This window comes from Myxocyprinus asiaticus, chromosome 37, assembly GCF_019703515.2.
Source record: "Myxocyprinus asiaticus isolate MX2 ecotype Aquarium Trade chromosome 37, UBuf_Myxa_2, whole genome shotgun sequence".
In the NCBI taxonomy this organism is placed as follows: domain Eukaryota; kingdom Metazoa; phylum Chordata; class Actinopteri; order Cypriniformes; family Catostomidae; genus Myxocyprinus; species Myxocyprinus asiaticus.
In genome coordinates, this window is record NC_059380.1 from 12,017,278 (window position 1) to 12,031,654 (window position 14,377).

Genomic DNA, 14,377 nt, shown 5'->3' on the forward strand with positions numbered 1-14,377 from the left:
CAATGTTTACACTCCATACAAAACACTCCAAATGAATAAATTGTTGATTATTGTTATTTACACAGACACCAGTATTCATATTGATAATTATACATCTAAAATTGATGCCTATCAATCCATCATTCTTTATATAACACGTAATACGTGTGCGCATGACGTCATCGTTTTCACAAATTCGCGTTTTTGTATGTTTACACGGAGATGATAACGGCATCATTTTCAAAAGTTTGCGTTTTCAGGCCCCAAAACGCCATTGTCGTGTAAACGAACAGCCAAAATGCATAAAAAGTTTTCCGTTTTATTTGAAAGCATTGTCGTGTAAACGGCCCATAAATGTTCACCTGATAAAAGGAAACACTGAAATCTTATGTCAGTGTGATGATGAATGTCAAGACCAACTCGGATTCAATTATTTAATCAAGAAATTGTTTAGGAGTGATGATCAAATCTATTTCTATCAAATCAAATAAAAAAAGACAAGGAGAAAAAGCTGAGTGATGATGCATTTGCATTTGTTTCATGTCCTCACACAAATTCTCATTTCTAAAGCGTGGGTAATGACATGTAGTATTCTGGAGAGTTCAGAGTAAAAAATAAAAAAAGATCAGAGAGAAGGTGAATTACAAAAAATGTCCAAAAAGTAATATGAAAGAGTTTTGTGTGACTCATAAAGAATTGTGGATTTCAGCATGGCTGGAACGCTGTATTTACAAATCTAAGCATCCCGGAACTATTGGTTTTATAACTGAATATGCAGCATTCTGATCAGGAGTCAGATGTTCTACCAATGTACCACAAGGTCTGGCCCTAACCGATATCTTAAATAGGAACAAGTACCTCCAGAGTGAAAGACAGAACAACGTCAGATTTGGAGAGCTGATTCTCATCTTCCTGGCCCATGTCAATGATGGAAGTGTTGTGGCCTCTCTTGAGCTTCTGCAGTTTGAACTCTCCTCCTTTAGATACTGGCATGCTCTCCAGGTTGGCCATCAGAAGGTTCACTGATGACTTCAGCTCCTCAATGTACATGGCCTCCATGTCTCTGGACACAAACTTGGGAAACTTGCCAGCCTTTTCAGAAAGTGAAAGACAGAAAAAGACAAGAGTCAGTTTTAAAGGCCAACCAGCAAATAGAAACAAACAAAACAGAATGTAACTTTTTGGATATGATACAGTGTTAACAAATAACAAACAACTTTTTCCCTAAAAATGTTGGTGTAGTGCGACGAAACATTGTTTTATTAAACCATATGTCAAATTGCAGATCAATGAGCTGAGGCAATGAGCATACGCACCCAGAATGTAAACCTCCAATTCAATTAATTCATTCAATTCACAAACGATTCAAATAAAGAATTCATCAGACCCATGCACAAGTCACTGTGTGGCATCTTATATATTTTGCAGACTGATCTTACAGTGAAATCAGAAAAAGTAGGTTGACTTTTCTGTGGTTAAAATCGGTCTGTGCTTACTAAAATTTTAAACACTGCCCCCAGTGGCCAAAGCAGTAAGTGTGGTTTGGCTTAAAGAGCACCTATTATGGTTTTTAAATGTGCCTAATTATGTTTTAAAGGTATCATACAATAGATTTACATGCATCCAAGGTCAAAAAACACTTTAATTTGCTCATAATTTAAATTGCAGCATTATCTTTTTTTCCCAGTGTCAAAAACGACTCATTCAATGATCCATTCTAAAGGATTCATTCTAAACTCCTCTTTTCAGAGAGCCTAATCTGCTCTGATTGGTCAGATGTCCCAGTCTGTTGTGATTGGTCTACTGCTTAGTCTAGTGTTTGAGGGTGGGTCAAAGCTGTTCGCGAGCAGCCACTGAAGACCAGAGGTGGGTTTTTTGTTACCAAATTATGTAGGTTAGTAGAGGTAGAAGTAAGTCTGGAATTACTAATGACTCGTTTCAGGTATTCAGATTGGGTTCTTTATTTTGGGAGTCAATAACTCCATTTGTTATGCACTTTGATTTTTGAAACTTTGCAGACTTTTTTACATTCACAAACAGCTAAATAACACACTACATGAAAGGTAATATTTGAAAAACCATAATAGGTGCTCTTTAATGTACACATGTGTGCTCCATTTCCTGGGTGCAATCTCCACAGAGAGGCACCAAAAGCAAGTTTGAAGCAAGTTGTTTTTATCTGTACAGGCTGTAATACAGTGAAGATGAATGCATATTTATGCCCCAAATCCCAAAACTAAACCTTACCATCAGTGGAGTAAAAATGTAATGTTAGAGTAAAAAATGCAACCTCCAAATCGCTCTCATAACTAATTACTTCCTGGATTCAAAGCGATTTCCCATTTCAAACCTGGGTCTCCCACACTTGTGACGCAATGCGCATCTGGTCACACCACAGGGGAAGGTAAACACACAGGAGCCGATGCAAAAATGTCTGATAGGAGATGCCGCTTGTCAGTGAGTCGGCAAAATGTGGCCAATCCTAGGGTACTGGAACTCTCGGAAACAACATTTTGGTATTTTGTTTTATACGCTAAATCTATAGTTAAATGCTGCAATTGATCACTATGTTTTTAGTGTAGCCTACATTTATCTGTTCAAGATGCCGTAACAATAATTGGGATCCTTATTGTTTTTGTGTCAGATAAATAATGCACTTATTGTAAAAATAAATTAAGAAAATTAAGATATTTAAAAATGTATTGCCCTTAAATAGACATTTTGTTAGTAGATTATGGTTTACCTAACTACTTGCAAAGCTTTAGTTTAATTACTTTAAATTTAGAATATCTTTTAGTTTGGAAAGCTACACAAATTGTTTAAAAGCATTGTGTCCTGGATCTTAGGATACTCTATAAGCCTGAAAATTATGGCTTTACCAAAAGTGGTTTCATATAGCCCCATGTCTAAACTGATTGAGATGGAGGCTAACACTTACTCTTGTAAATTGATCAGCCATTTGGAGTCGTCCATCTAACTCTCTTCTGATCTGGGCAGCCTGTTCATCAGGATTATCCAGCTGTAAGACATAAATATTTTACTGCATGACATTCAAATAGTTTTTTTTTTTTTTTTTTTAGCTACAAGATCAGCTGAGGAAACCCATATCTGACCTTCACCATTACAATAACAAGCAGAAAAAATTTCTCAGTTCAGCTGAAAAGGTCAGCTTCTACCAGTACTCAAAAATGTTTATTAAATGTCCATGAAAGAGAGATATAGAGCAGATCCATACAAAGATTTTATATCAAAAGTCAATTGTGAAAAAGTGTTTTATAACTGCATCCATTGCCACCAGTAGATCGCCAAAGCGAGTGTTCATACATTGCAATTTAGTCATCATTAATATGAGAAATCAGTGTTGAATGTGCTGGAATCAATTGCTAATTGCTGAAGAACCATGTTTCATATTTACAGCAACTCCTAAACAATTATCAGCCATGAAATAATATTGATTTTCTATTGACAGAAAAAGCATGTAGAGTGTTTTATCCTTATACTACATAAATATAAAACCAACATTAAAACCTCATCTAAGTCATTTTCAAAGCTTAATGCCAGCATGATGCTTACTGTAAGCCTACATCTCATATATACGCAGCTCTGTCCATTAGAAAGCCTTCTTTTGCTCTGTCTAACAGGCCTGATATTAGATTAGAGACCAAAGTCCATCAGCCATTTGTCATCATGTTATTGTGCGAGTGCTGCTCAGGAATCTGTTAAAAACTGAAGCTTGAACTTTTTATCGTGACACTAATATAAAACAAGATTCATGTATGCTAAGTACAGGTCTGCACTATTTAGCACAATATAAAAAATGGCTAAATTTGCATGTATAGAGTTGTGTATACATTTATGGACAAGGTTCACGACGATTACAAGGCTTTATCAATTTACCACGAGTCTTGCTTCTTTCTCTTTTTTTTCATTAATATTTATCACATTCAATGGTTCAATTTTTTTTTTTTTTTCTTTTTTTGGTGCTGTTCCTTTAAGACTCTTTTGCAAATGTCTTCTTCACATGTGAAAAGACATGACGTTTTTTGCCGTCTTATTCCAAGCTAGCAATGCTTAAACTAAACTAACTAACACTAAGCTCTCCTAGCCAGACAAAATCACCATCTCATGCTAAGAATAGGACAGACCTCACAGTTCAGTGTTCTTTAATTAGGTATTTTTGTAATGCCATCAATCTTGGCCCTGTCTGGGAGGAACCAAGATGATTAGCTGGGGAGGTTAGCTAGATGATTAGCTAGAGCACTGTTGCTAAAATCAGATAGTATTTCATTTTTCATGCAACAAATCAATGGCTTAGACAAGGCTCTGGGAAAACAGGGTGTGCAAGAACTGTCACATAATAAAGTGACATGTACCATTAACAACTATTAGATAAATGACTAGATAAATTCACTATTTTTATTATTATTTAAATAATTCTTCTTCGGCCTGTTGTATTACAATATCATAAACAATCTAATGTCAGCTTTATCAATGGAGAAGAAAAGCCTGTTAATGTACATAAGGCTTAATTTTTACCATACTCACAGGGTTGCTAACTCTCATGCATTTGGCGTGAGACACATGCTTTCAGGCTCTAACAAGAAGACAACATAATTCAATGTAAAATAAAGCATAGCAAAAAATCTTGCATGTAGGATTTTTCCATTAGAGTCAAACTTTAATTTTTGTGCCACTGAAGCAAATTTACCACTGCATGTTTATTCTGTAGTAACGCAGTGACAAAAAAGTTAGTTTCATATTATACCTATAAGGCGGCTTCTAATAGACTTTATATTTATATTGGTATTTTATTTTATGTATTTTATGCAAATGTGTAAGGGTATTATTTTTTTATTTATTTTTTTATAGCTAATCCTATAGTTTATTTTTTTTAGAAAGACTAGCTATATTGGCCTAACCAAGGTAACGAGGAGCGATCCATTGTGGTTATTGCCGTATTATTACAAATGACAGTTTAACAGTATAAGAACTATGGCAGGCTAAACATTCATAAATTATGGACAGAGTTTTCTTCATGTTCTAATAATGTCTGATATTCAACAAACTGGGGATATTTCAAAAGACAACTTACTGTAAATGTTTATGAGCCTGATGAAATGAAAACAATATTTCAGAAGGACAGAAACATTTTCACTAGAAGCTCAGTCCCAGCTCAGTTTAATGTGGTCTACTCGTGTGTACAGTCAACATACTATAACTAGCCATATAAAAATAACAAGTTTTTTAAATTGAGTTGGTTTAGTTTGATTTTTCATAGCATTTTGAAGTAAAAATTGTCTAATTCTAAAGGTTCCCGATATCTAATGTAAACATGATATGCAGTTAAGTAATTAATTAACCCTTGTACACTTATCAATACAGAACCCCTTTCCATCTGAAGCAGAAGTCCCAATGTTTTTTTAAAGAAATGTAATAACACTATCAAGTAACAACACTAAAGTTATGCATTTCTTTTGAGATTTTATGGTATTTTTTACCTTATTTACCTATAATTACTCAATTACTCTATTCATATTCATATAAAATAAGCACATTTTAAGTTTTCTTAAATTTAATAAAAACCTTCATTTCAGTAAATTGAAAGATTTTAAAAATATCGATATATGTCATGCATTGGGGGTCTCTGGTGACATCTGTTGGAATAAAATAACAATTACATGAAATGACAAATATGTTCAGTAGATGGCTTCAGTGCTCCATGCATTTACTCTATAAGCCAATTCTGTAACAAACTTAAATTCTAGATATTATCACAAGTTATGCATTGGATATATACTGTATTTAGACATTATATTAAAAATATATATATTTGTCAAATTTAAAATTTTTGCTGAAGTGTCAGATTTTGCAATGATGCTCCAATATTCTGTCAAACCTGACTATGCTGCCATAGTCAAATCAAATTTTACCCAAATAGTATGAATGGGGGACTGTTTAATAAAACCACCTAGACTCATCAAATATAGTCACATTTTTTGGGGAGTGTTCAAATGGAAAATTTAGGAAAATTCACCAAGCCTTGTACCGCTCAGATTAAGGAAACCATTTTGATCAAAAATTACCCCTACAGTGAAGAAAAAAAAAAAAGAAATAGATAAAATAAAAATTATTTGTCTTGTAAGGTTTGATTAGCTTGTTGTGGTGTAAGAAATTATATATCCAGGGTCGCAATAAGGTACCACGCAGTAGGGCCCCAGGGCTTGAATGTTTTGCCCATGCATTAATGCAGCCCTGGCCATATCATCAAAATCTCACTCAAGAAATCTGAAGGTGTGTTAGAGTATCTTTCCAAGTGTATTTTTCAAACTAGGAATATCCCGATCACAGATCGGGTCAGAATTTGTGCTCACATACTTGTACTAGTAAAAATGCTCCGATACCAAAAATCTATACCGTCTGACATACAAATGTCATTATGTAAACATTCAGCAGAATAAAATAAAATTGAGACGTCCTAGTGTGATTACTAATCACAAAGGCTGTGATTTAATCAAACAAAACAAAAACAAAAAATAAAGTCTGCATGTGCTACATGCTTCAAAGTGAATGTGTGAAGCTGGCTGCTCATACACTAAAGACACCACACCAGGAGCATCACGAGCACTCTTGTGTTATTAGATGAGAGACAGCAGGGCACACATTTAACATGAAGCGTGCAGCACATACAGGCTACACATTTATTTATTTAAATAAAATTTTTGGGTGTAATTTTAGTTTTTTTCCCATCCTTCTGAGGTTTAATAATCACATTGGGTCATGCAGCAACCTGCTTTTCCACAGGTGTGAAGCTATCGTCAAAAACGCACAGTACAAACTAAAAGGGCTTCACTTGGTTTTCTGCCAAAATAAATGCTCAATTTAAATAATAATAAAAAAATAATAATAATAAAAAAAAAAACAGAAATATATCACTACTGTATAGTTAAGTAATATTAACTGTAATAATAATAATAATACATCAATAATAATTGTGTTATATTTAAGCAATATCTCACAGTTAGATATTGCTTATCAGTTAGATTATTTAGCTGATATGGATGCATAAATTATAAATAATGCTGCAGAAAGCTGAACTCTGTAGCAGAAACATAAACGCTCTGGTGAGTTCAGAGCCTGACGAGGGAAGAACTGGCCAGTCAGCTGCTTGATTGGGTGGAGAGCCATCTGGACAGGCTGTGGCCATAGTTTCCCCTTCCTGACACCAACTGGGCTAAATTCAGTATTCAACAAGCTACAAACACCTACACCCTTCCATGAGGATTCCTACACACAAGTGAGTGCCCAAAAACAAATGCATTTGCAACATACAAATTTCTCAAATACAGATTAACGAGCGCACATACTTGTGAAAACATACACGATTACATGAGAAACACATGCTAATACATATCACACATGCATTCATTCATGTAAAAGTTATCACCCACAAATACAGTATATGTACAAACACACACACACACACACACACACACACACTAATGCAAGACATTTTGAAATAATAGGACATGCTAATTTTTTAGATAAAAGGTAAAAACAGATATAAGGTTTTAGCTATTTGGGGTTTACAGCAGCAATTATCAGTGCATAAAAGAGACATACGTATTTGATGACTTACAAAAGTCACATTTTATTTTGTGATTCTTTTGAAAAAATTTCAAACTGTGGTATTAGGGAAACAAAATAAACTACAGTCACATTCTGAGAATGAGAGCTTTTATTTGATATATGACTTGTCCAATTAAGTGCCATGTGAAAGACTTTTCTATTCAAATTAATATTTCTACCACATTACCTCTATTATATCCTTTTGTTATTTTGTGTAACATAAATGCAAAAATGATGACATTCTCTAAAAAGTTCAGATTCTAAGCTTTCAAACGATACCTCATATGCCTGACCAATGTTTATGGAGATTTTAACCTTTTAAGTGAAAATCAAAATCAAATACATTTTCGCAATGTAGCGCCCCCCTGTGTGTACCTGTCAGAGTTTAATGCTAGGTTTAATTTGACATTAAACCTAGTGAGAACACCAGCATGAGTGCTCATGCTCAATACACACACACACACACACACACACACACACACACACACACCAACACTGTACACAGGATCTAACTTATCAGTATATAATGGAGAAAGACCCTCTTAATGACAATTGTATTTATCAATACATTTCAAATGGGACTGTTTACAAAAGTAAAGTAATTTGGACATTTTGTATGGCGGAATTTAACAGTCATCCAAAGGCAACAAGTTTAAATAGCCATCTGTGAAACATACTGTCACAAGTGAACTGCAGCAGGATAGTGGTGAAATCGTTTGCCTACTTATTTTGTTTTCTTTCCTTAAAAGCAGACCAGAATAATTAAAAATGGAATCCACTAGATTTTAAACTGATATATATATATATAATTCAAGGTTCAACAACTACCAGTGTTAGTACCGTTAAAGCAAATAGAAAAAAAAAATAAATAAATAAAAACATTAGAAAATTGAAATAAAAAGAAAAACATTCATAACTGAAAAAAACTTAAACTAAAATAAAATGTATTTTCATGATTTCAAAACTCAGTAAATATGTAAACAAGAAATAAACAAGAAAATTCTAGCAATAACACTAGATACCCTGAGAAATATAACACAGTTAAACATATTAAAAATGATGTAAATTAACAATCACATTTAGTCAATTCAAATAAAGCAAGTTATAAAATCAAATGTGAAAATTATAACCCATGTCTGCTCCAGTAATGCTGCTTGGAATTACACTATTTTCCCTAAATGGTATTCTGAATCTGGCTACAAGCATACTAACAGTGATATTAGCTTGACTGAGACTGAGTAGCACAGAATGTTCTCCTGCTGCTCTTGTAGACTGAGCTAGTCAATGCTAAAGATGAATCAGTATTCAGACTTTCTCACACATGTCTTATGTCTCTTGCTGCCTCTCTCATTATGTTGACATCACTTTGACAAACCTGTGAGACTGCCTCTGTGCTCATTGAACTGCTCTGGGATGCTTTTGATTAAACTCTTTATTCTGCTTTGGCTTTGGGCCAGGTGGTCCTAAAAGTAAAACATTTTGTTAACAAGATACTGTTCTGAATGGCATTGTTGTAAGCTATCAATTATTCTGTCTCGGACTCTGGGGCTTCCAACTACCTTGACGCATTGAATACACTTTTTAGAGAGGCTATTAGGGGCTTGAGTGGTATTTCCAAGCAAGGCCTTAGAAGAGGAATAAACAAATAGCCATGATATTTATAACTGTGAGATTTTCATGCACTAGACAAGGAGCAAACTGATCTGCCATCACCTGATGCTAATCAGATTTCATGTAAACAGGACGTGTGTAATTAAATTAATGTGCCTTATCTAAGCCAGCCAAGGCAGAGAGACTGTCTGGTCTTTGTGTGTTAGTGTTGGGTGAGTAGTAGGTGAGACCAACAAAAAAGAGCTAATACATTAGGTACTGGAACAAGAGTTACTCAAACATAGAGGCAGAGAGACTGGCTGAAGCTGAAGTCTTAAAGGAATAGTGTACCCAAGGACTTAAATATTGATTTTTTTCTCACCCACACTTTTCATATCTCTTCTGAAGAAATGGATTTAACCACTGGAGTCATATGGATTACATTTATGCTGCCTTTATTTGCTTTTGGAGTTTCAAAATATTGCTTTCTATTCACTTGCATTGTGAGGACCTACAGAGATGAAATATTCTTCTAAAAATCTTTGTTTATGTTCAGCAGAAGACAAAAAGTCATACACGTCTTTTCATTTTTGGTTGAAATATTCCTTTAAGCTATTACTGCTATTTATTTTTAAGCAAGTTCTTGGATAACTGCTCCAGAAGAGGTCCCTAAGCTTCAATATATAGTCTAAATTCATACAGTATACAAGTCCCATCCAATTAAGTTAAATAAAAATAAGACATATAAAAGTTGTGCTTTCTGAAAACATTTTGAGAACTTATGAACTTTAAAAGAAACAACATAAAATGTGCAACTTGTTTGCTAGCAGTAGCCTGTGTTTTACAATGAATTACTAAACACCCTCTTTATGGGCCTATTTAGACTTGGTCACTTCGTGTGTTTTTACTCATCGGATTGCTATCCGATTGAATAAGCTCATTCAATTTACACTTGGCCACATCAATGTGTCTCCGTCAAATGGTTATGAATCCGATCTTCAATTACCGTGCTATATGCAAATATCACAGAGTTCACTTCCGTGATTTTGTTAATGCCAGTCAGAAAAATTAAAGGATGTGATTTATTATTTGATTCCAACTGACTTTGAACAGTGTGCGTGTATTTCCCCCTTGGGGCATCTTGTAGGCAAGATGTGTCACGCGCGTCAGCTGCCTCTCATGTCAGTGTTTAGTTTCAGTTTCTTCAGTGATCTGCATCAAATAAAAGAAGCAAAAAAGTATTGTCTTAGTACAGCGTGCATCTGTGTCTTAATTTGTTGTTATTTATTGTGTGACGTGAGCCCTTTTCAAATACTTGGTAGCAGCTGTTATATTTTGTGTTTTCCCTATGCTGACGTAGCACTGTTTGGGCGGAGTAAAGTTTGCATATGTGTCGTGAACAGCCAGATGCATTTACTCTTGTCCGAGTTCCAAATGGAATGCATCTCAAACAACCTCCTGAAGTGGTTTGAGCGATCGGATTGCAATCTGTCTCGAATGCATTTTGGAAGGCATTTACACCTGGTCTTTTCATGATCGGATAGCTATCCGATCACAGAAAACACATGAAGTGACCAAGTGTAAATGGGCCCTTTATAAAATGTGTAAACTGAGATTGATACTACAATCTAACTATATTCTTATAATTCCCATTCAAGCCTTCACTGACAAAAAATACCAAACAATACCATGGTAGAATGATCATTCAGTACCATGGTATAATTCAAAGTACCATGATAGGTAATCAAATATTTTTTTAGTAGCCTAAGTGTTGTTTCAATCCAACTGTGCAGCAAACTAACAACACAGTTCTTCTCACATGTGAATAAACATAAAATGGACTTCTGTGCATTCAGAATGTTTAGAAGCACTTCTTAAAACGTGGTAGTTAAATATTTACTGTGTTTGGTAAAGTTAGTTCATCTGGGATGGAGGCAACTCAGTGGAGTGCAGATTACCGTAGGTGTAGAGGTGGTTAGCGTCCAACACTGCATGATGGAGGCGTTCAAAATTATCAGGGGGTGAACTTTAATGCTAGATATCTTATTTTGTGTTTATTTATTTATTTATTTATTTTTAAGCACAATGTTACAGAGATATCACACCCACAATAGTTCTGTAAAATTAAAGCAGAGTTATACAATATTGTATGGAAAGACATCTCTGCATTTGCAATTTTTCATAAACTGGAGAGACAAAAATAACTAAGCCATTCGTAGGCTCTCTATTTAGTGAATGACTTAACCTTGTGTGCTGTCTGTCTGCACTGGTCTCAGAACAGTTTGAAATGCACCTTATTTTTATCCGAACTCCATATAAAGCCTCTGAAAGCACAATTTTCAGCTTTTGGATAAACCTTTACTCACTTTAGATTCATTTAAACTATGCACTGCGTACAGCAAAGCCAAAATACAACATCCACACATGTGGATGCGGGGTCACATGAGGCTAAAAATGCAGAAATGACACACTTCACACTTTAGTAACTAATTACGTACACCACCCAGCCTCTAGGCAGTTTGGTTTCTCAGCTAAATTTGATTAGTTCTGACATGATTTACCTAAGAATCTAAAAGAATTGCTATAAGGAAAAAGCAGAAATCTAAATCTGGCTGAATCAATATGGCAATTTCAGCCCACTTTTTTGAGGAGAAGATTGTCTAAGACAGGGTCACAGATTTAATCACCAGACTGAGAAAACCACCCAGAGGAAGAGAAGCTGAGAACAGGACACTTGAGATCTCTCATGACCGAGTATATTATTCTGGCCATAGGAAAAATCACTGGTCTGATTGCCCAGGGCTTGGCTACTGATCAATAGAAAGGAGATGGCTAATAAGACATGATCTATACTTGTACTTAGCAAGAAGGAGGGCAAATGGAACTTGACTAGCCTAATTCTACTGTGATGAAAGAGTGGAAAATGGCTGACATGCTCTTATCAAAAATGCATGTGATGAATCCGTGCATGAAGACAATTATAGAAGCATGGGACTAGGATATGGGCAAGAAAGCACATTAAACACACAGGTGCACACAGACACAAGTCCCTTTTTGCAATATAGCACCAGCAAATTGATTTTCACAAGCATACTGTTCCATTAGCTTCCATTACTCTGTTTTATTTCATTTTTATTTGATAAGTTGTGTCTGTTTTCTTTTTACTTTATGTCTAACCATTTTGCTTTTCTAATATATATTCTTCATATTTGGAACATAAGACAATATTTTAGGCTTTTTGCTTCTTCTATCTCCCTCTTTTTATAGCACTTGCTTGCTTTTTGTCATATAAAATTAATTACCCAATATTTAAATTTCAGTTTACCTCAACCAAAAAAAAAAACAAAAACAAAAACAAAAAAAAATGACAGGGTTATTTCTATTTGAACAGAAGGAATAGCTTGGCAGCTGTGAACATCTTTTCAAAAGCTTGCTTGTGACTAGTTCATACAGTATGTTTAACAGCCTTTGTAATAAAAGGCCATATATCAGAAGCATAAAACAAGTGCAGCATCTGGAACAAGAAAACCAATTGGGAGATATAGCTTAGCTACATACATATTGGATACACCAGAACAAAATTAAATGGATTTACAGTAGAGGGTGGCAAAGAAAAGAAATACAGTATATAATGAGCTTTTGAAAGGCAGTTAGAAACTATGTGGAAACCATTTACAAGAAACCAATAGAAAGACTGGAGTAATGTTTATGTCTATAATCAATAACAATATGATGCAGATGTTCTTGTGTATATTTCATATAATAATTGACATGCTCTGGGGGAAAAAAACAATCACCCTTTTCCAAGATCAGAACTTGTGAAAAACAATTGCACAGTGGTTGAAAGCTTGTCACCCATAGAGCAAATTCTGCTGGGGGCTTTGGTGAAGCAAATCCACATGTAATCCCTGTTGGCTGTGCAGCTTACCTGTCACTTTTTAATATTATAAGTATTTACTGTAGCTGTTCTATGGCGACTATCCAACTCAATCCCATTACTCTGGGCAGAGATTTCAGCTGGTGAGAGATGGTGCAAGAGCAGATAACAGAGAGGAGGAGAGGGACTCTGAACAATCTCTTTCTATCTCCTTAGTTAATTACACTTTACCACTGCAATCAGCATAGGAGTGGCAGCTCGTTCAGAGACAGAAAGAGAGACAGAGAACAGACAGACCTGTCTTTATGCAGATAAGTGTTAATGTTCAAACATGAGTGGGAGAAACCAGATGGATGAACACATGGACACATGCACACACAAGCACCCTTACAGAACAGGGTCCCATTAACTAATTCACTAGATCTGTAAATAATTTCTCTTTATGAGCTATGGGAGCCACAAGACTTCTTGGTCCAATTAATGAAATCATTATACACTCACACGAAGCCTGCCTGGGGCCAACACATATTTGCGGGTTGATATAGACAACCTAATATGACAGAGTGCAAGAAACCAACCCAAACCTTTCATCTCAGCTCTATTATGTCATTACAGTACATTTCACCTATAGACCTTGGTCTTGATCTAGCTACAGTGAAGGGGCCCTTTCCAAAATGGGCTTTTACGAATTTAATGCATCCTCTAAACTTCAGTGACACAGTGGCACAGGAAACTCAGAAATGACTGAAAATTACACCTTGGGTGTGCAATGTCTTGGACAACATTTAAATATTTGGCAACAGTTTGGAGTAGAAACAATAATTGGAAATTGGACAGATTGGACTGATTCTTTAAAAAATTGAAGCTACTCACATTAATTTATAATATAGCATGGCCTCTCTGACCTTATTGCTTAGGTAAAACACACATTTACTTATTAAGTAGTTAAAATGTAAATTATTGTACCTCTGTATGTGACAAAAGAAAAAAAAACATTCTTGATGAGGACAACTGCTGTTTGTTTGTACACTCGGTATAATCCTCAACAGGGATTTTTTAGAGTGACAGCTCAGGTGATTGACAAGAAAGAAAAAGAGGCCACAGGGGGGGGGGGAGAGAGAGAGAGAGAGAGAGGGAGAGAGAGAGAGCAAGATAATTATATGGTATGTATTCATGGAAAAAACAGCTGATGGGCAAGAGAGTGTTTAAAAGCCCTGTGTATTTACTGTCTCCATGACAACTGCCTCGGGTCATACAAAGGGTGCTGAGGTGGTTTCTGTCAGACAACAAGAGGCCTTACACACA

At 35.2% G+C, this 14,377-nt stretch overlaps 1 protein-coding gene across 19 annotated transcripts in view; it reads right to left on the reverse strand.

Annotated features, from left to right (window-relative positions):
• Positions 1-14,377, reverse strand: part of LOC127427958 (calcium-dependent secretion activator 1) — a 167,003-nt gene that overhangs the window by 103,918 nt on the left and 48,708 nt on the right. For all 19 annotated transcript variants that reach the window (XM_051675951.1, XM_051675941.1, XM_051675938.1 and 16 more), the window contains exons 5-6: positions 2,918-2,998; positions 838-1,071 (exon numbers count right to left, since the gene is read on the reverse strand). In XM_051675951.1, coding sequence (XP_051531911.1) covers positions 838-1,071; positions 2,918-2,998 — 315 coding nt within the window. The remainder of the gene's footprint in view (positions 1-837; positions 1,072-2,917; positions 2,999-14,377) is intronic.